At 58.4% G+C, this 22,317-nt stretch overlaps 1 protein-coding gene across 1 annotated transcript; it reads right to left on the reverse strand.

Annotated features, from left to right (window-relative positions):
• Window positions 1–1,893: 1,893 nt before the first annotated feature.
• GRK1 (G protein-coupled receptor kinase 1) lies at window positions 1,894–17,882 on the reverse strand. The gene is made up of 7 exons (XM_055245216.2): window positions 17,184–17,882; window positions 15,388–15,515; window positions 13,357–13,514; window positions 11,515–11,598; window positions 5,460–5,584; window positions 4,208–4,409; window positions 1,894–2,635 (listed from the first exon to the last, which is right to left on the reverse strand). The coding sequence occupies exons 1-7, from the start codon at window positions 17,880–17,882 to the stop codon at window positions 2,340–2,342; spliced, it is 1,692 nt and encodes a 563-aa protein (XP_055101191.1). The 3' UTR covers window positions 1,894–2,339.
• Between the last annotated feature and the right edge of the window lie 4,435 nt (window positions 17,883–22,317).

Genomic DNA, 22,317 nt, shown 5'->3' on the forward strand with positions numbered 1-22,317 from the left:
GGAAGGGAGGGAGGGAGGGATGGAGGAAGGAAAGGAAAGGAAGAAGAAAGAAAGAAGAAGAGAAAGGGAAGGAAGGAAAGAAGGAAGGAAGGAAGGCAGGCAGGGAGGGAGGGAGGGAGAAAGAGTGGGCACGGAAATCTGTCTGGCAGGCCGCTTCCCACGGGCCTCCTCCTGGGCCTGCCTGCGCCTGCTCAGGTGCACCTGGACGGGCAGTTTTATGTCAAAAAGCACTGGACGCCCCACAGCTCCTCCTGAACATCCCAGGTCTCAAAAGTGTCAGATGCTCAGAATCAGGACAGGAGGAGGCCGAGAGGTTTCTTCTGCAGTCCAGGTTTGCTTCCCAAGAACAGTCTGCAGGTGCATGAGGCACCTTGACAGGACACGTGAAAGTCTCCACAAAACCAGGTGATGTGGAGTTCTGTTGGGATCTGTGGGAAGACAAGCTCCTCACCCAGGGGTGTGGCTGATGTGGGATCTATGGGAGGACGTGCTCCTCACCCAGGGGCATGGCCTATCTTCCCTCCAGAAGCTCTAAAACCACATAGGAGGGAGTTGGGTCCCCATTTTGGCTGCAACCAGAAAATCTCCAAAATTGTGGATTGCCAGGGTCCTCTTCTCCCCAACAGGAAGAGGACGACCTGGCAGCCTGAGGACTGTGAGGGCATAGGCCCTGCCCACCTCAGTGCTGACTCTCAGGCAGCTGTCTCTGCCACTTCTGGGAGAGAGGCCGAGACCCACCAGTCCAGGCTATGGAGGATCCATCTCTTCCACTCCCTGCAGGACATGACACCCCCAAGTGGGACCTTCCCAAGCCACCCTGTCTCCATCAATCACATCATTAGCCACTTGCCGCGGCCCCTCTCACCAAATTAGAGTAGACAGGGCTTCTTTCTACCACCAGCTCTCCCCCAAGGCTCACGGGGACGTCCTACCATCTTCTCTTCCTGTGACCACATGTGACGGGGTCAGGCTCCTTCTCCCGCTGGTAGAACAGTGGCCGGGGCTCAAAGGAAGTTCTTTCCTAAGAGGAGCTCAGAGGCCCTCTCTGGAAAGGAGTCCTCAGGCCGCCCATCACCACTGCTTCCCTGCGGCTTGGACACACTCCCTCTGAGCCCGCTGCTGAGGCCATGGAACCCAGGCCAGCACCGCCAGGCCTCAGGAGGGAGTGTGTCCTGGAGGCAGTTGCAACAGAACTCACTTAAAACACACAAAGCACTTGGGGAACCTTCGGTGTTCAAAGTGCAGTTGGACATGCCAGGTGCATTGTGGGTGGGGCCGGGCTGTATGAGAGGGTGGGCCGTGAGAGTTTTCCCGGGCTACGGCTTTAGGACTCCAGTGCTGCTGCTACTGGGAACACAGAGAGGGGTTGCAGCAAGGAGCTCTGTCCCTGTGCACAAGGCCCGTGGCCTTAAGTGTCCCCTGGGAGATGACATGGACCAGCCCTGGTGGGGAGGAGGGGTCAGAGAACAAACAGTCCCGGCTTTGCCCGCCAAGAGCAGCTGAGGTGCTTCTGGGGCTCAGGGTCAAGACAGAAAACATTTTCAGCCCCCCAGCTCAGGGTTGGGAACTTTGCACCAGCTGCTGTCAGCTGGACGCCCTGAGATAAGGAGACCCCAAGATGCACTGAGCGCCCAGACTCCACACCCACTCCCCTTCTCCCAACAGCCCAACAGAGCTTTCGCCTGGCAGATGCGGACCATGGCACCCCAGAGTGCAAGGGACCACGGTGTCCCGGAGTGCAGGGGACCATGGCGCCGCAGGGTGCAGGGGACCACGTGGTGTACAGGCCACCAGCACAGGGCCCGGGCACCCTGGGAGGCAGGAGCCTGCACAGAGGGACCTGGGGGGGCCGAGGTCCAGCTCTCCCCAGTGGGGACCGGAGCTGTGGCCAGGGTTCACCAACCCCTGACCTGGCCACAGTGCACCTCCCGCTGAGGAATGTGGCTCTGGGAAGCCAATGGCTAAGGTCTTGGGAGACCCAAGCCAAATATCTGCCCCTGACCACACGGTTGGTCGCTCACCAGTGCTGGAGGCTCCCTAAGAGTTTGTAGATTTTTGGCTTACTCCCTCTGGAGAGCATCTTATGTCTTCTCAGTGAGATGGAGCAAAAAACGTGAAATATGCAGTCGGGGGCTCACGGCACCAGGGTGTGCGTCTGGCGGCTCAGGCCGATGTGGGCTTTCTCCTCCTTGGGCTGCAAGGAGATGGCATGATGGGGACCTGGGTGGAGGGAACCACGTGTCCCCTTGCTGGCAGACCCCAGGCTGGCACCACAGAGGCAGGCGGCCCCCACCGAGCCCTGTGGGTCCTTTTCCTCCACGTGGACTCTGGGGCGTCACCTAGGAAACCAGACACATCCCTGACTTGGACGAGGAGCCAGAGCCCCCGGAGATGCCCTTCATGTCATCCGGCATCTGCCCATCCGAGCGCCACACGTTCAGCTCGCCGAAGATGCCCATCTCGATCATCTCCTCCTGCCAGGGGATGGGGCAGTTGCCAGTGGCAAATTCCTGAAAGAATTCTGTGTCTGTTTTGTCAAAGGCCACACCTTTGACGGTGGAAAAGGCACCCACGTCCTGAATATCCTTTGCGTAGACAGTTTTGGAGTCTGGGATGAAAGGGGGCATCAGCATCCCTGAGGGAGACAGAAAACACAGACGCCAGGCTCCTCGCGGTGGGAAGGAAGTACCGTTTAGCCAAAAAGCCCCCTCCCCACGGCTCCGAGATGCACAAAGGCCTGGGGCCGCTCTTCCTTGGGGAAGTGTCGCTGTGGCTGACAGAGAAAGCCCAGTGTGCCCAGAAGGCCCCTGGGTTCCCCTGAGACCACACAGCTGGGGCTTGAGTGGGGCGGGAAAAAGCCCAAGATCCCAGGGCCCATTTTGGAGCCTTCTTGTGAAAGGGCCTGGCGCTCGTGTCTGCCTCGTTGGGAGCCTCCCCTAGGGTCTTGTCATGAAGTGGTCTCCTCCCCGAACACCCCTTCCCCTGAGGCCCCGTCCCCACCGGGGCCTCCCCTGCACACTCTGCAGACCCCAGACCCCAGGCACTCAAGCACATGCTCCAGTGAACTTGGCAGCTTCCTTCCAACCAGCGTCCCTCCCTGACGCACCGGCCCCCGATGGCCAGGCACAGCCAGTCACAGACATCACTCTCCTCTCAGTGCACCAACCCTGACCCGGCTGGCCCATGCTGGCCCCCAGATAGCCTTTGCGGTGGCCTCAGGACCACCTCCCAGCGCCAGTAAACACTCCACAGCCACCATGTGGTTCGTCCTCAGCCTCACTTTGACGTCAACACTTCTGGGCTCAAACCCTTCTGTGGCTCAGACTTCCTTACAGGACAGGCAGGGTCCCCTCCTCATCCTGTGACCCCTTGGAGCCCCCTTGGGCTCCCTGACCACAGCCATCCCTGCCTCACTGGGCCTGCCCAGGGCACCTGTCTGGCAGTCACTGCTGTGACCCCAACATACGAAAGTGACTTCTCGTTTGGGGGATCTCCTGCTCCCTGGTCACCCCTGGCCCTGTCCTAAGTTAGTCACACTGCACGTGGCCTGACCCTTCCACCTGACCACAGGGTCCTAGAGGGCATGGCTGTATCTCAGATGCACAAGTGCATGAACACACGCACACACATGCACACACACCTATGCACACACGCACATACACACACATGCACATGCATGCATACACGTATGCTCACACGTACATACACACACATGCACACACATGCATGCACATGTATGCACATGTATGCACACATGCATGCACATGTATGCACATGTATGCACACACATGCACACACACACATGCATACACACAGTATCTTCCACATCTACTTGACGAGCAAGTGCTGGTGGGTGGATGACTTTCTCCCCAGCAGACAGCCTGAGCCGCCAGCCTCCATTTGATCTCGGGCTCCCTCCAGCACCGGGGACGTGGCGGAAGGTGTGGGTCTCGAGGCCCCAGTGCAGCCAGCGTGTTTCCTGCCTCTCATCCCATCCAGAGCCCTCTGGCCCAATGCCGGCTCCATTAGCTTGTCCCGGGGCTGGGAGGATGAGTGGAGGACTGGGGGCCTTGCTGGGGGCAGAGGGAGAGCCTTGGGGGTCTCAGGCACTCCTCCCTGCCGACTCTCACAGGCTGGACCCGGCGGACACCCGAGGGCCACACAGCACAGACTCCCACCCTCCCGGGGCTGAGGCGTCCAACAGTACCGGCCTCCAGCTGCCTCCAGTTAAGGTCCTTGAAGAGGGGGTGGGCGCGGAGCTTGTCGCAGGTCTCGTCTCTGAACCCCAGGCGCTTCTCCGGGTCCTTCTCCAGCAGCGCCTCGCAGAAGTCCTTGCTGGCCTGGCTGAACTTATCAGGGTACTTTACAGGCTCTGAGATGATCCGGTGCTTCAGCTCCTTGTTCTCCACCTGCGGGGACACGCGTCGCCTTAGCCCTGCTGGACCCGCCTCTCTTGGGCGGTCAGACCAGACCACAGCTCGTCCCACAAGAGCCACCGCTCACCCATGCGGGTGGAGGACCCATGAGGCCTTGTGCCCCTCCCCAGCACAGCAGCGTTTGAGGCTCCAGTCTCAGGAATGGAATCCTAAAGGCGAAGCTCCCAAGAGCCACAGGTGGGTGCTGTGCATTTTGGGGACTCTGGCTGACCCATCCCCAGCACAGCCACACCCACCAAGGAAGAAGGAGAGATAGGAAACTGAAGGCCAGCGCGGGCCCAGCTGAGGAGCAGCCTCCGTTTTCACTCTGCCACGGTGGACAGAAGCCTCAGTGGCTCCGTCGTCTTCAGGAGCGCTGCCAAAGTCTCACTTCCCCACCAGAGGCCCCACCGGTGGGCACAGTGTGAAGGGTGCTGCTCAGCCCCCAAGGCCCCCAGATCAGGCCACCAATGCTCCTCCCATGGGTTGACCTGGCAGCCCACGCCTGCGCCACGTCCCACAGACGCAGAGTGACCGCGGGCGTGCTAGTGTCCCGGGACGACTGTCCAGGGAGGGGGAGCCGACTCCATGTCCCCCAGAGCCCCGGCCTCACCAGTCCCCAGGGGATGAAGCTCCACCCTATGAAGGTGGTTTGTCCTGCTGCCCAGGGTCTGGGGCCACAGTGGGATAAGTCGCCCTCCCTCCTCCGGCCTGCACCAGAGGGACCAACCCCCGCAGGGCCCTCAGAGGCTGAGTGGTGGCGTGCTCTCCGGTGGGAGGGTCTGCTTGCTCTGGGGCACAGGGTGACTTGGAATCCCTCAGCCCCTCCACCCGCAGGCCTCAGGGGCTGGGGGCATCACCCATCGAGACAGAACAGCACGACCCACGAGAGAGACCCCAGGACGTGAATCTGTGCCTTCCCCACCCCAGGGCCCACAGAACAACTCCCAGGTCTGCCCCAGTAACGACCCCATCACTGCCCCGCCCCCATCGAGAGCCAGGGCACCAGGGTGGCTGCAGAGATACCTGCTGGCCGCCTCCTACCTTCTCTCCACGGGCTCGGAAGGGTCCTCTGGCCGCAATCATCTCATACAGGGTGACCCCCAGGGCAAAGTAGTCCACGGAGAAGTCGTACTCCTCGCCCTGCAGGAGCTCAGGGGCCATGAAACCTGCCAGCAAGGGACATTTCGGGTTCAGAGGTGGTCACCTCCACGGTGGGCACGCACTCCGGGAATCGCAGGACTGATGCTCTGGGGATGCATCCCCCCGGGGCCTCAGCACTCTCCACATTTGGGGCCAGAAAATCCTTTGTGGAGGGGCTGCCCTGTGTGTCACTGGGTGCCAAGCAGCACCCCAGACTCTGCCTATGGGGTGACAGCAGCACCCCCAGGCTGTGACAACCAAAAATGCCCCATGCCCATTCCAGTGCTGGGCACAGGGCGGGACTTGTTGACTTAGCTGCACTGAGGCAGCCTTCCTGGACTCTTTTCCTGGCGAGAATCCAACATCATTATCTTTTGAATTTTCCTCTCGAGCTGGTCAGATCATGCCGAGGCGGGTCTTCCACATTCTGGGAACCACGTTGGAGAGGAGGCCTGGGGAGCCTCGGCCATCGGTCACTCTCCTCTTCCTCAGCTGCCGGCCTGTTCTCCAGTTGTCCGGTGACCCAGGAGTGCTATGGCTGTGTCCTCTCCAGAGAGGCGGTCCCAGTCTTCTGCCAAGAAGGCCCTTAACCACAGGGACTGTGTCAGGATGGAGGGACGGCTCTGGACGCAGCCACGGGGACTCAGGATGGAGGGAGGGCTCTGGGTGCAGCCACGGGGGCTGTCGCAGGATGAGGGGATGGCTCTGGGCTCAGCCCCGGGGACTGTCTCGGGATGGAGGGACGGTTCTGGGCGCAGCCGCGGAGACTGCCTCAGGATGGGGTGATGGGTCTGGTCTCAGCTGCAGAGACTGTGTCAGGATGGAGGGACGGGTCTGGGCGCAGCCGTGGGGACCGTCACAGGACGGAGGGACAGCTCTGTGTGCAGCTGCTCTCACGCAGTCATTCATCTGCTAAGGCCACCTTTGCATGGACACAGGTGCTAGGCACTGACAGTTCTGCGTCGCTTGAGGGCTCTGGCAGCAGCTTAGCATTCTGCTTCCTTGTGTAAGCTGCCAGCTCCCCTCACCCATCATCAGTCTTCCAGCTGCCATGACGCTGCCGCTCACACCCTCCTTTGAGCACGTGGGTTTGTACTTTTAGCGAGATCACTTCACTGCCCCTATCCCGGGACTTCAGGAGGGAAAGCAGATCACATGTGTGTCCAGACATCAACTTTGTCCACGAGAGTATCTGAGTGGCTGCTTCCCAACACTTTACTAAATTCAAAACACACTTTCCACTCCACACTCTGTGCTCTGGCTCCGCCAGCAGATCAGGGAGCGATGGAGCCGGCAGCCTCGCTCGCACCTCTGTTGGTGTCTTGTTAACGTCAAGGCAGATCTCTAGGCTCAGCACTTTCACACTCACAAACACCCCTGCTCTAGGTTCATGCCTGGAAGCCACACCAGGCTCACATATATCTAGTTTGCTGAAGCTGAGTTCTCTGCCTGGTCCCACAGTCTCAGCTTGAGTCCTCGGCACTTTAAAAGGCGCCTCCCCTCACTGCGGCCTGACTCTGAGGCAGCCAAGCACCTCTCGAGCCCTTCCCAACTGCTCCTCACAGAGAAGACAGAATCCAGTGTGGGCTGCAGCCTCCAGGCACCCCCGCGCTGCTCAGGCTGGCATGGGGTCCTCTCCTCTCCTCCCACCTCTGGCTGAGGCTTGCCCACCTGCCTGGCCTTGTCCACCTTTTGTGGCTCCCTGCAGACCCCGCCAGCTGGGCTGTGCCCTCCCTGGCCCTTCTGCCCTCTCCAGATCATCCCTCCTTCTTCATAGGGATGAGGTTCAAGGCCACAGCCACACACTGAGGCTTCCCTCTCCTTGTGAGCAAGCTTCCCCTCCAGGGTGGAAACCGCAGATCCCGCCTGCCTCAGCTCAGGCACTTCCATGGTCCAGCCCCGTGCCTGTTCCGCGGAGCCGGGGCGTCTCTGAGTGATGGCCGCAGACCCTCCGGGCCCTGCTGCAATGCTGCCATAGCGATGAGCACAGCACTTGCTCCAGCCTGCCCTGAGTGCCAGGCACAGCAGTCCACTATATGCCATGAGCTGGCCATGGGTACTCATCGCCATGGGTACTCCTCACCATGGGTACTCCTCATCGCCATGGGTACTCCTTGCCATGGGTACTCTTCATCACCATGGGTACTCCTCATCGCCATGGGTACTCCTCATCGCCATGGGTATTCATCGCCATGGTACTCCTCGTTGCCATGGGTACTCCTCATCGCCATGGGTACTCATGATGGGGATGTGCAGCAACTTGTCCAAGGCCACAGCCCACAGTCCACAGCCCACAGGCCACAGGCTGCTGTCCACAGCCCACAGACCACAGATCACAGACCACAGTCCACACCTCAGAGCCCACAGCCCACACCCTACAGCCCACAGTCCACAACCCACAACCCAGTCCACAGACCATGGGCTGCCTCCCTGAGTGCTCTGCCCTCTTGTCTCCAGTGGCCGCAGCCATGAGCTCTGGGCCCTCCCTCCAGATGGCTGCGTGCTCACCAAGCAGGGTCCTTGGCAGACGTCTGCTCTGGTGAGTCAGACTCCAGAAGAAGTTCAGACACCTGCCTGGCCTCCGAGCCAGCTCTGTGTGGCACGCGGGGCCTGTGTGAGTTATGTCAACTCCCCAGCTGCTACCCAAGTGAGGCCAGCCCGGCACACAGTGGTGGACAGGCCTGTTGGAAGACCCATGACGGATGTCCTGGGACCAGGCAGAGGCGCCGCAGGCTGGGGCATGGGGGCTGCTGGGGCTGGCCAGTTTTGACACTTCTGAGTCAAGGTCCTTCCTGGTCCTTCACCGTGCCTGAGGGCCAGGCTGATGTGGCCACAGAATCCTTTTTCCCCAAAAGAGTTGCAGGAACCCTCCTTCACAGAACCACAGGCCCTGAATATGCCCTACTGGTCCAGGATTACACTGACGTCAGAATTCTGCCCAGACTCCGGGGAGGAACTGCTCACACGATCACAGCCTCTAGAGCCACCCAGAGCCTTCTCAGCTCCCAGGCCGGGCAAGAGCAAGGACCACCAGACCGCAGGCTCCTGTCAGTTCCTGGGCCAAGGAGCCCCCCAGCCCTCCTGGCCTGACCCCCACGATGCCGCCCGGACTGGCGCACCTGTTGGTGCCCCAGGCCTCCTGAGGGACCTGCAGCCACGCAGCGGTCAGTAAATATTGACAGAAAGCGTGAGGGAGCCAGCGCTATCTGCTTTGTTCACAAATTCTCCCGCCCCTGAACTAAAACTGAGGACCGCGCATGACCGACCCCGCCCTGTGCACGCCCCTGGATCCCGCCCCTGAACTCAAACTGAGGACCGCGCATGACCGACCCCGCCCTGTGCACGCCCCTGGATCCCGCCCCTGAACTCAAACTGAGGACCGCGCATGACCGACCCCGCCCTGTGCACGCCCCTGGATCCCGCCCCTGAACTCAAACTGAGGACCGCGCATGACCGACCCCGCCCTGTGCACGCCCCTGGATCCCGCCCCTGAACTCAAACTGAGGACCGCGCATGACCGGTCCCGCCCTGTGCACGCCCCTGGATCCCGTCCCTGAACTCAAACTGAGGACCGCGCATGACCGGTCCCGCCCTGTGCACGCCCCTGGATCCCGTCCCTGAACTCAAACTGAGGACCGCGCATGACCGGTCCCGCCCTGTGCACGCCCCTGGGCCGGCACCGCACTGGCGAGGGGGAGTACCCGGACAGGCTCCTGCTGGCTGTGGTGTCTCTCGCTGCGTCGGGGGCTGCGTGGGAGGGTGCGAGGGTGCCAGGAAGAAGGATGCAGACCCTGCGGCTTTGCTGAACTGACACCGGCCTCCCAACCTGCACCCTGACGTCAGCATCTCCAGGTCACTGTGCAGGTGTCACAGCCTGAGCCCAGCCCTGCTGTGTGCACCTGGGGCTCCGAGGAACGGGCGCTGGCGAAGGCATGGGTCCCCCTGGCGGCCAGTCGGGCCCTCACACTCGGCCTGGAAGCTGGGCCCTTTCCATCCGTGAGGTTAGCTCTTCAAGTCCTGGCCTCGGAGTCCACCTGGATCTCCCCGAAATGCGTGAGGGGGCTTCCACCCTCGCGTTCACACCCAGGCTTGGCACGGGTCCCAAAGACTCGAGGGCCGCAGCGCCAACCGTTTCTACAGACCCAGAAAGAGGCTTGGATCATCTCACGAAAAGCAGGTGCCACCCGAAGCTTCCTTGAGCCATGGGAATCCCCCAGGATGAGCTGCCTTCCAGAAAGTTCCGAGACCTTCGACCACTAGGTGCCTTGCACAGAGCCCTGAGCACTCAGTGGCTACGGAATCCCACATCCAGATTGCAACCCAGCCATGAGGGGTGTGGGCACAGAACTGCCCTTCTTCAGAACTTTGGGGAAACAGTCCTTAGACCCCACCCAGAGATGCACCTTCCCCTAAGTCCAGCTGGAGCGAGGATGTCCCCACCGTGGCCACGGCACAAATACGCCCAGTGCCTAAGCACCAGCATGGGAGGACCCGAAACACCACAGCGCACAAACTCCATCAGGCGACAGCACTGCCTCCCCACAGCCAAAACAACCCCGGGGAAGCGACATTCTCTGGAAATCCCAGCAGAAGTGAGCCCGACACGCGGACCCTCAAGACTGCGGAGAGAGGAAGAACTCAAATTCACGGTGTGGCTGCTGTACACAGGCGTCGGTCACGTGGCATGTGAGGTCTCCTCAGCAAGCCTGTGCACCGAGTGCTAGCAGAAGGCTCGGAGGTTAAGTAAAGCACACAGGCCACACGCCAGCAGGTGCTGGGCCCAGAACACGGACCCCGCTCTGCTTGACTGCGGGGTCTCCTCTCCTCTGCAGGTGCTGCCAGCCTCCCTGCCTGGGGGGAGGTGAGAGGAGATGAGACCTCATCTCACTCATGGGGGAGGCAGCAGGATGCACCGTGCATGTGCACTCACACACAGGCACACGGACACACGTGTGCACAGAGACCCGGGCATGCACACACAGGAACACATGCACACAGGCACACATGCACACAGACACAGGCACACAGATACACATGTGTGCACAAAGATGCAGGCATGCACATACAGGTACACGGACATGTGTGTGCACAGACACATGGGCATGCACACACAGACACGTGTGCACAGAGATGCAGGCATGCACACACAGGCACACATGCAGGCACACAGACACGTGTGTGCACAGAGACGCAGGCATGCACACAGGCACACATGCACACACAGGCACACGTGTGTGCACAGAGACGCAGGCATGCACACACAAGCACACATGCACACAGGCACACATGCATACACAGGCACACGTGTGTGCACAGAGACGCAGGCATGCACACACAGGCACACATGCACACACAGGCACACTAAAAGGAAAGTATCTTGAGACCCAAAATCACTAAACTAAAGGGAAAAGTCAAGCTGGGAACTGCTTATGGCAAACCTGCCTCCCATTGTATTCAAAGTTGCCCTCTGCTCACTGGGATAAATGCTTATCTGACTGCCTCCTCTGGAGAGACTCATCAGAAACTCAGAAGAATGTAACCATTTGTCTCTTATCTTCCTATGACCTGGAAGCCCCCTCCCGCCTTTCCAGACTGAACCAGTGTTCATCTTACGTATGCTGATTGATGTCTCATGGCTCCCTAAAATGTGTAAAACCAAACTGTGCCCCGACCACATGTCGTCAGGACCTCCTGAGGCTGCCACGGACTCACGTCCTCAACCTCAGCAAAATGAACTTTCTAAATTAACTGGTACCTGCCTCAGATATCAGGGTTCACAACACTCACGTACACATAAATGCACAACCACACAGACACCCTCAGACACAGGCACACACAGACACCCATGTGCACACAGACACATACACAAACATGTATGTGCAAGTGCACACGGGCACACACGTACACAGGGACGCACGCATGCACAGAGCCTCCCCAGCTGCGCTCAGACCCTTACCTGGGGTCCCTGCGTAGCCCTTGGTCTTGCTCTGTCCGTCCAGCAGCTCCACCGCCAGCCCAAGGTCAGAGATCCGGACATTGCCTGAGAGGCAGACATAGCGGAGTCACCCCTGGCTGCACAGGACAGGCGCCAGCAGGCCCAGAGCCACCTTCACACAAACACACACACACACACCACATACCTCACCACACACACCACACAGATCACACACCACAGACACCACACAGACACACCACGGACACCACACACAGATCACACCACACACACACTACACACCACACAGATCACACCACACACACACTACACACCACACAGATCACACCACGAACACTGCACACCACACATCACACCACACACCATGGACACCACACACATACAGATCACACCACACACACACACTACACACCACACACACCACACAGATCACACCACACACAAACCACAGACACTACACATCACACCACACACCCACACCATACCACACACACACGACCACACCACACATACCATACCACACGTAGACCACACACAGACCATACCATACATACCACACCCCACACACACATATCACACACACACACACACCACACACAGACATACCAGGCAGCCATGAGGCCCCAGCACCCAGAAGCCTCCCCTGTCTAGCCAGACTCACATAGACACACACACTCCACCACCACACGATAAATATATATACACACACCCCACACACACACCCCATGACCACACCACGTGACCACACCACAAACATACACACACACCAAACAGCCATAAGGACCACCCAGTGCCCAGGATCCTCCCCTCCCCAGCCAAACTCACAGACACATCACACACAACCCACATGGTCTCAGACACACCACACTCACTGCACACTCACATACCACACACACACCACACCACAAACACACACACCACATTCCACATACCACACACACAGCACACGCCAACAACCAAAGACTACATACACACCTCACACAAGCACACACACAATACCACACATACCACACACAATACCACACATACCACGTACCACACCATACAGATACCACACACACACACCACACACAATACCACACATACCACACACACCACATTCCACATACCACACACAATACCACACATACCACGTACCACAGCAACAGATACCACACATACCACATACAATACCAGACATACCACATACCACACCATACAGATACCACACTATACAGGTACCACACACCACACATACACATACCAAGTGACCACAAGGCCCTAGCACCCCAGTCAGACTTACACACACCACACACACCAGACACACCACACAATCACACACCACACACACACTGCACACACACACACACCCCTCACAAACCACATACGTGCACACAGCACACACCATGCACACGACAGTGGCTCCCTGGCTGACGGTGGAGGGCGCAGGGTGTAGGGAAGAGGGCCGGCCGTGCTACAGCTGAGCGTGGGTGTTGCCCACCGAGCTCCTCCCACCTCGTCCCCCCACCCCCTGCGCACTCTCTCAGGGCCCTGGCACGTGTCTTGCACTTGCCTGACCTGCCGGTGTCGGGAGCCTAAACCCTCGTGTTTATTTCTGAGAAGAATCCCTGTGTGACGCCTCATTCAGGCAGAAGGAAGGTGGGGACTGGGCGTAACAGACTCGCTGTTCCCAGCTAGTTCTGCACCGCAGACCCCTGCACTCACTCCTGTGACTCCCAGTGCCCGATGACACCCCCGCCGTCCATGCAGCCGTCAGCCCTCGTGAGGTTGTGCAGAGACCTCCAAGGAAGCTGCACCCCGCCCTCCTCGTAGTCCTCATCCCTCCCAGCCCAGGGCACCTCCTACCATCATTGTCCAGCAGCACGTTCTCAGGCTTGAGGTCACGGTAGACGATCCGCCGCTGGTGCAGGTGCTCCAGGCCGCAGATGATCTGCGCCGTGTAGAAGACGGCGCGCGGCTCCGGGAAGCCAGGGTTCTCCTCATTCACGTTGTAGATGTGGTACCTGGGGGCAGACACGCGGAAGCCATGCACCCCGGGTTTAATGGGGAATAAAATCATGGAAAGACAGAGCGGGGGCCTCAGAACCACGTCTCTCAGCCAGCATTCTGGTCGTTTTGAGGCCTGGCACCCCCTCGTCCCTGCAGAGGAGACCCCAAGGCCACGGTGGCTGGCGGCGTTAGCAGCTCAGGGACCCTGAACCCCAACTGCTAACGGGGAGAAAGTGCCGTCCATGTGCGTCTCCTGTCCGCCTGCTTCCCGGCGCTGGCCGCAGGTGCTGGGAAACAGCCCAGACTCTCAGGAAGGGGCCAGGCCGAGGCTGAGGCGGGATGGAGCTGCGCAGGCCCCAAGTTCATCAGACTCGGGAAGGATTTGCAGCAAGGTGTTTCTTCTCAGCCTCTTTCCGCCCCCATAAAACATCATTTCTTATGTTTTCCATGGACGGGTTTTGCACAGAAGCAAAACCTAACAAATAAAAGATGATTTAAACAAGAAATAATTTAAACGAGGTGGCACCAGGAGTATCGTCACAGGAAACAGGAGAGGAGGCCCTGGAGCCAGGCGGACCACAAGGCAGCCGGAGCCACCGGGCCCTCCCTGGGCACCCCTGTGTCTGGGCTTCCCAGCGCCCCCTCTCCTCCTCCTGGACACCCCTGTGTGTGCACTTCCCAATGTCCCCTCCCCTCCTCCTGGGCACCCCTGTGTCTGCACTTCCCAGCAGCCCCTCCCCTCCTCCTGGACACCCCTGTGTCTGTGTTTCCCAGCGCCCCCTCCCCTCCGCCTGGGCACCCCTGTGTGTGCACTTCCCAATGTCCCCTCCCCTCCTCCTGGACACCCCTGTGTCTGCACTTCCCAATGTCCCCTCCCCTCCTCCTGGACACCCCTGTGTCTGCACTTCCCAATGTCCCCTCCCCTCCTCCTGGACACCCCTGTGTCTGCACTTCCCAGCACCCCTCCCCTCCACCTGGGCACCCCTGTGTCTGTGTTTCCCAGCGCCCCCTCCCCTCTGCCTGGGCACCCCTGTGTCTGTGTTTCCCAGTGCCCCCTCCACGTGGTGACTTAGTCTGGACTCACATTCCTCATCTGAAAAATGGGGCCACCAGCCTCACCTGGAGGAATTTCCTTGGAAATTAAAAGCAGGTGAGAATGGGGCATGGTGCTGCCAACCACAGCCATAGCCCCTGCCCACCGCTGACCTTACGGGCATCAGACACTCCAGGTATTTCACACGTGTCGTCTTAATCTTCCAACAATCTTTGAACTTAGGTATTATCTCTCCCCATTTTACAGACCAGGAAACAGAACCACACAGTGGCTAAGTGGCCCAGCTACGGAGTGAGCCTGTGATCTGATCTCCAACACGGGCCTGGGGCCTGCCTCAGCAGCAAATCTGGGGCCAGGACTTTGTGGAGGCAGCGCCATCTCCTCTCTGCCGGGGGACAGCAAGGTCGTGGCCCCCAGCTGGACTGATCTTGTCTCCAGCTCCGGGGTCAGCACCAGGAGTGGGCGCTGGTGAAGTTCATCTTCATTTACCCTCCTGGTGCAAGGCCCTCAGCCCTGCAGAGGTCCCCCCAACTGCATCACACATCCCCACAGCACCACGTGCCCCCCACACCCACACCGGGGCCACACACAGGACGTGCCCTGTCAGGTTGGGCGCCTCCCAGGTTCCTGCACCGATGTGGGTCCAGGGTGCATTGTTCCAGGAACCGCCTGCCGACAGTTAGAAGGAGACTGTGATGGATGCAAGGCTTTCCCTCGAGGGCAGGCCTCGGGCCACCATGGCTCTGCACACACAAAGGAGCCCCGTCGGGCCCTGGAAACTCTGACCCAGTGGGACAGCGGGGCCCTCTCGTGCCCTCTGGACCAGCCCTTACCTGATGTCGCCTCCGTTCATGATGGTCATCACCAGACAGAGGTCGGCTTTGGTTTCAAACGCGTAAGCCAGAGACACGATGAACCTGCTGTGCACTTTCATCAGAATCTTCTTCTCCACCATAGCACCCTGAAAAGTGAGACGCTGAGTACGCACTGGCTTTGAATAGGAAAGGGACTAGGTGCATCGCAGAGACCGTGGGCACCCGGCCACGCCCACTGCACACACAGCCATGAGACAGTCGCAAACATGCTTTAAATGCGCCTTTCACAAAGCAATTGCAAATGACTTCAAAACATGCCTGCACCCCCATTTCAGAAAACCAGACATGTGAATTCCTTCACATACAGGGGACTTCTGGTCTTCTGGGCCAGCCTCTGGCAAGGGGAGGCTCAAGCCCCAAGGCTGAGCAACATGGGTGAGGACCCCGCCAGCCCCGCCTGCCCAGCAATCCTGCAGCCACAGCCCTCCCTCCTGTCCAGGCCCCTGTGGGCTGGGCTCCCAGACCAGCACCTCCCAAACCACCTCACCACTCTGCTTCGTTTTGTCTTTATTTTAAAACCTCACAATGCTCCATTGAACGAGTCTGTAAGTGTCTGGATAAGGACGGCACATCCCTCTTTGAAGAGGGAATTCCTGATGTCAGAGGCCCCTTTCTGTCTACACTTACATGGGGAGGTGTTCAGTTGATCTCAGCATGGAGTTCAGTTAGGTGACGGAAGTCAGGAAAAGAGGCTGATTGTTGGCTTAAATTTACAGTTAGATGTGAATGGCACGGTGTGGGAATTAGATGTCAAGAAAGCTAATTTTTAAAAATTACTGCACAACCATGAGGCATAGTCACTCGCCCCGAGTTCCAGGGCGAGAACACGCAGATGTTCCAGGGCCTCCGCCCAGCGCCATGAGCACCTGGTATTTCACCTTCACTAAGGGTTGAGTTCCCGCAGAGCCAGGGTGCACAGTGGCTGCTGCTTAACCCTGAGAGCTTCCTGTGCCCTCAACACAGCTGCGCTGTGGGAGAGGGGCCAGGAGCCACATGGAACCAAAGTGCAGGGGGCTGGCTCGGGAGATCACGTCCACACCCGGCACAGCCACTGCCTCTCACCCTTAAGACCTGTAAGCAGCTTCTGCTGATCCTGCCCCAGATGCACAGTCTGACGCCAGCAGGCAGAGCGGATGAAACAGTGTGGACTGCGTGCCCGTCGCTTACTCCCACCCCCGAGGACAGCAGACTCAGGGGAACAGTTCCTGCACCCAGCGTCACGCCAGGCTCCGCCTCACAGAAACTGTCATCAGAGCGAGGCTGCCTCCGTCCTGCCTCAGTTCCTCCCGCATTCGCTGCCATCAGAGGAGCCAGGGCCCTGGAAAGTCTTCCACAGTCATGGCAAAGAATCCGGAGACCCTGCCCCTCTTCAGCCTCCCCTGAGAGGTCCTCTTTCCCCCACACTTGAGGCTACTCTGTGGTTGGTGAAAAACTGACGAAAGAACGTGGCACGTCCCCACCCAAAAATGTGGAGGTCACTCTCCGAGGAGGGACTTCTGCACACGGACTGGAAATGCTCATAACCACACGGCCGCAGGGCGCCCACATGGCGAGGCTGGCATGCATGCTCCCTTAGGCACCAGCTGTTAAGGGCCCCGGAGCCCGACAGCGACCTGGGGGCCCTCTGCACCCTGCCGCCCCATCCCTGCACCCTGCCGCCCCATCCCTGCACCCTGCCGCCCCATCCCTGCACCCTGCCGCCCCATCCCTGCACCCTGCCGCCCCATCCCTGCTGGCCGGGCCGTGCTGCTCACCTGGTAGCCCTTCCTCTTCTTCAGCCGCTTCTTGTTCAGCTTCTTGCAGGCATACAGCTTGCCGGTCGCCTTCATCTGGCAGGCCGACACCTCCCCGAAGCCCCCTTTCCCCAGGACCCTGAAGTCCAGGAACCAGTCCTCCCCCATGGGCTGGGCTTCCAGCCACTTCCACTGCAGGAACCTCAGGAAGTACAGGCTGCCCAGGTACTCCTGGAAGGGGACTTGGCCCAGGTGTGCCAGGGTGGCCTGCAGCAGGGGCTGGAAGAGCCCGTCCTGGATCTCCACGGGCCCCTCCTTGAACTTCGCCACCGTCCCCTCATCCAGGAAGCTGCAGAAGCGTTTGGCCTGGGGGTTCAGGTACTGGGCCAGGATGGTCTGGGCCTTCTGTGGCTGGAGGTCATTATCTGCCGTGTCATAGTCCTCGATGTCTTTCCAGAGCTCCAGGGCTGGCACATGCTTCTCTGCCGATTGCAGGAACTGCTGAAAGAGCTTCTTGCCGATGGGCTGCTCCAAGCACACGCTCTCAAACTCCAGGCTGAGGCTGTCACGGAGGGACTCACACTTGGACAGCGGGGGCAGCTTGAGCTTGGCCAGGTACTTCCTGTCCCGGGAGGGTTGGGAGCTGCTGCCGTCCAAGCTGCCTCGGGCGGCGATGAAGGCAGAGTTGGCCACCACGGTCTCCAAAGACCCGAAATCCATCCCGGAGCTTCCTGCCGGCTTCAGGCGTGAGGGCCCATCGGCCGAGGCCAAGCTGGTGGCACTCACAGCCAGAGCAGGCCTGACCCCTGCCCTTGGCCTGTGGCCCGTCCCTGCCCTCGCTGGACGAGGGAGACGCCCTGGCCGTGTCGAGGGTGCCTGGGGACCACTGGGAAGCCCCTGGGAGACCGGGGCTGACACAGCACCAGGCTAAATCCCAGCTGGGGTCACGGAGGACGCTTAGGAGTGGCAAGAAGGTGCTAGAAAAAGACAATCCCCTGAGCTGCTTGGAATCCGATTAGATCATTCTGCCCGGCCCCTTCCTCCAAGGGGCCGCCTCACTTTTCCCAGAGAAGGACAAACAACCCCCAGGCTTCTGGGGCCCCTGGCTGGAGAGGCACTCAAAGCTCTGTTCTGAGCTGCCCCGTCCACCCCCTGGCTTCAGCAGCCAGGCTCAAGCCTGCTGTTTCCTTGGGGTGTGGGCCCGACGGAGAGGGTGGTGCTAGGAGAAACCGTAATTTACAAAGCCTGTTTTTCCCTACTATATTTCATTTTTATTTTTAAGAAAATAGCAGATGAGAAGAAAACCACCTCATAATAGGAATTTAGAGAGGAAAAAAGCCCACAGTGACCAGCTTCTTGGGGGTCTGTAGGTGAGACCACCAGCACTTACTGAGGGGTCAGTTCCCAGTCATTTTTCTTCTTCTCACCTGGGGTTTGCAGGCAAGGCAGGATTGTCAAGAGGCAGTTGCTGGTGACACCAGGACCAGGGAGCAGAATACCCTGGAGCTACATCAAACCAAGGCCCCACTCAGAGGGATGAATATGGAATACAGCTGGGGCACACCTGGGACACACCTGGAATCCACCTGAGAAACACCTGGGGTACACCTGGGGCACATCTGGGACCCACCTGGGACACACCTGGGGCACATCTGAGATACACCCGCATAGCTGTGGCACACCTGGGGCACATATGGGACATACGTGGGACACACCTGGGACAGCTGGGACACACCTGGGGAACACCCGGGACACACCCGGAATCCACCAGAGACACACCTGGGACACAGCTGTGGCACACCTAGGACACAGCTGGGACAGTTGGGGAACACCTGCGACACACCTGGGACACACCTGAGACACACCTGAGACACACCTGGGACAGCTGGGACACACCTGGGGCACATCTTGGACACACTTGGGACAGTGGGGGCACACCTGGGGCCCATCTTGGACACACCTGGGACAGCGGGGGCACACCTGGGGCACCCCTGAGACACTTGAAATGCAGCTGGGGAACACTTGGGACCCACCTGAGACACACTGGGGGCACATCTGGGGCACATCTGGGGCACACCTGAGACACACCTGAGATACAGCTGGTGCACACGTAGGACACACCTGGGAGAGCTGAGGCACACCTGGGATATGCCTGGGGCACACCTGAGACACCTGAGACAGCTGAGGGACACCTAGGACACACACCTGGGGCACAGCTGGGACACACTGGAGGCAGCTGGGGCACACCTGGGACACACCTGGGCTGCACCTGGGGCACACCTGGGACACACCAGGGGCACACCTGAGACACCTGAAATGCAGGTGGGGCACTTGGGACCCACCTGAGACACACCTGGGGCACATCTTGGACACACCTGGGACAGCTTGGGCACACCTGAGGCACACCTGGGGCACACCTGAGACACCTGAAATGCAGCTGAGGAACACTTGGGACCCATCTGAGACACACCTGGGGTACACCTGAGACACACCTGGGATACAGCTGGTGCACACGTAGGACACACCTGGGACAGCTGGGGCACACCTGGGATATGCCTGGGGCACACCTGAGACAGCTGAGGCACACCTAGGACACATACCTGGGGCACAGCTGGGACACACTGGAGACAGCTGGGGCACACCTGGGACACACCTGGGATACACCTGAGACACACCTAAGACAGCTGAGGCACACCTGGGATACAACTGGGGCGCACCTGAGATACACCTGGGACAGCTGGTGCACACTTGGAGCACACATGGAATGCAACTGGGGCACACCTGGGATGCAGCTGGGACACACCTGAGACAGCTGGGGCACACCTGGGACAGCTGGTGCACACCTGAGACAGCTGGGGCACACCTGAGACAGCTGGGGCACACCTCGGACACACCTGCAACACACCTGGGACACACCTGGGGATGGTCACACCAATAGGATTGTCAGCTTCATGAGGGCATGGCCCTGCCTGTCTTCTTCCAGCACACAGTAGATACTCAGTAAAGGTTTGGAGAAGAATGAGGAGGAATTCAGCAGGGGATTGGTTCCAGCTCACACCAGGAGGAAGCAAAGTGTCGCAGAAAGGAAGAATGCCGGAGCGTGGAGAGGTCGAGACTGTCAGCCCACCCCATTCCACGCGGGAGAAGAGGCAACTGTGGGAGGGCACTGGGGGCTGCACCTGGCAGGGTCCTCTGTAGCAACCAAGGAGGCCGAAGCGAGGGCCTGCAGACTGAGCCGATGTCCCCACGGCCTCCTGAGGGCTTTGGCAGGTGGATCACGAGTAAATATTTGAGGGGAGTGATATCCCATCGTCAGCCAGGAGCCCTGCACGGGCCCAGCCCTGCCCTTCACAGCAGTGACCTTGGGCCAATCACGTTAACTCCTTCCTGCCTGCTCACCCAATGGGGCAACTGTGGTGCCTTGTGAAGTGAAGCCGTCTCTGCTGACGTCTTGCTGCCTGTCCTGGTTCATGCCTCAAACAGCTACACACATGAATCGCCCGGAGACCTCGCTGGAATAAAGATTCTGCTTCAGTGGCCGGGCGGGCCAAGACTGTGCACCTGTAACAAGCTCGCAGGTGGTGCCGATGCTGCGGAGGCACGGGGTCTGAGGAGGATGGCTTCCTGTTGGACTGGGGGCCGTTCCACCTGCAGTCATAAATATGTTAAACAAACAAAGTTAAAAATATGTTAAACATGCCCATCACAGGGCTTATTCAGTGATTTCAGAGTGAACATGGCTCTCAAAGAGAAGTAAAGTATGTCGTTTCCCAAATTCATTTGGCCCTGGAAATTTCTTTTTAATTAAACTCTTTATTCTGTGATAATTGTGGATTTACATGCAGTGTTAAGAAACAATCCAGAGAGATCCTGTGTATCCTTAACTCCGTCTCCTGTAATGATGACATCTTGCCAAGTAGCGAGGATATTGACATCCATATGGTTGAGACAAAGGCCACCTCCATCCATGGGACCCTCCTGTGCCACTCACAGACGCACCCGTGTTCCTCCAGCCCGCCCTCCTCAATGCCCGGCAACCACGACTTCTCCAAGAACATTACATGAATGGAGTCAGACGCTATGTAGCCTTTCAGGATCTGCATTTCTCTCACTCAGCACCGTTCCCCAGGTGTCAGCCATTCCCTCCTCCTTGTCTCTGAGGTGTGCTCCAGGGAGGAGGGTGCCACAGTCTGTTTCGCCATTGACCGGTTGAAGGACGGCTGGGTCGTTTCCAGTGTTTAGCTATAAAGCTGCTATAAACATCTGTGTAGGCCTTTGTGTGAATATAAGTTTCTATTTCTCTGGGGTAGATGCCCAAAAGTATCCTAATTGCACGTTTAGTTTTGAAGAAACCAGCAAGCTGTTTTCTGGAGCGGCTGTGCCATTTTACATTCCCACCAGCGATGGTGAGCGGATCCTTCCTCAGGATCCTCCCCAGAGTTTAGCGCTGCCACGGCCTTTTGTTTTGGCCCTCCTGATAGGTGTGGGGTATTTCCTTACGGTTGTAATTTACATTTCCCTAATGGTGGAAGAACACCTTTCCATGTGTGCATTGCCATCTGTGCGTGCTCTTGGGTGAAATGTCTCTTCACATCTTTTGACCGTGTAACAACTGGATTGTTTGCTTTCCTGTCATGAGTTTTGAGATTATATCAATATCAGATAGTAGTCCTTTGTCAGACACGCGGTTTTCGAATATCCTCTCCCAGTGATAGCTTGTCTTTTCCTCCTTTCTATATGGGCTTTCATAGAGCAGAAGTTTTAAATTTTGTTGACTATAAATATTATGGATTGTGCTTTTGGTGTTGTCCAGCCCCAGATCTTGAAGATTTTCTCCTGTATTTTTCCTAAAAGTTTTATAGTTTTACAATTTACATTTACGTTCATATCCACTTTGGGTTACTTTTTGTAGAAGGTTTAAGAGGTTGAGGGTCTTTTTCCTCCCCCTTTGGCCAATGGATATCCAATAGCTCCAGCAGTGTTTGTTGAAAGGCTATTTTTGCTTCACTGAATTCCTTTTGCGCCTTTGTCAGAAAATCAGTTGCACATATTGTGTGGGTCTACCTCTGGATTTTCTCTTCTGTTCCATTGATCTATGTGTCTCCCTCTGACCATACCATACAATCTTGATCACCATAGCTACATAATAAGCTTT

This window comes from Symphalangus syndactylus, chromosome 15 (assembly GCF_028878055.3).
Source record: "Symphalangus syndactylus isolate Jambi chromosome 15, NHGRI_mSymSyn1-v2.1_pri, whole genome shotgun sequence".
Taxonomy (NCBI): domain Eukaryota; kingdom Metazoa; phylum Chordata; class Mammalia; order Primates; family Hylobatidae; genus Symphalangus; species Symphalangus syndactylus.

Coding starts and splice junctions, on each gene's coding strand:
- GRK1 (XM_055245216.2), bottom strand. CDS start 17,882: ATGGATTTCGGGTCTTTGGAGACCGTGGTGGCCAACTCTGCCTTCATC. Junction 13,515..15,387: donor ATGAACGGAGGCGACATCAG/GTAAGGGCTGGT, acceptor GTCTGCCCCCAG/GTACCACATCTACAACGTGA. Junction 11,599..13,356: donor CGTGCTGCTGGACAATGATG/GTAGGAGGTGCC, acceptor TCTGCCTCTCAG/GCAATGTCCGGATCTCTGAC.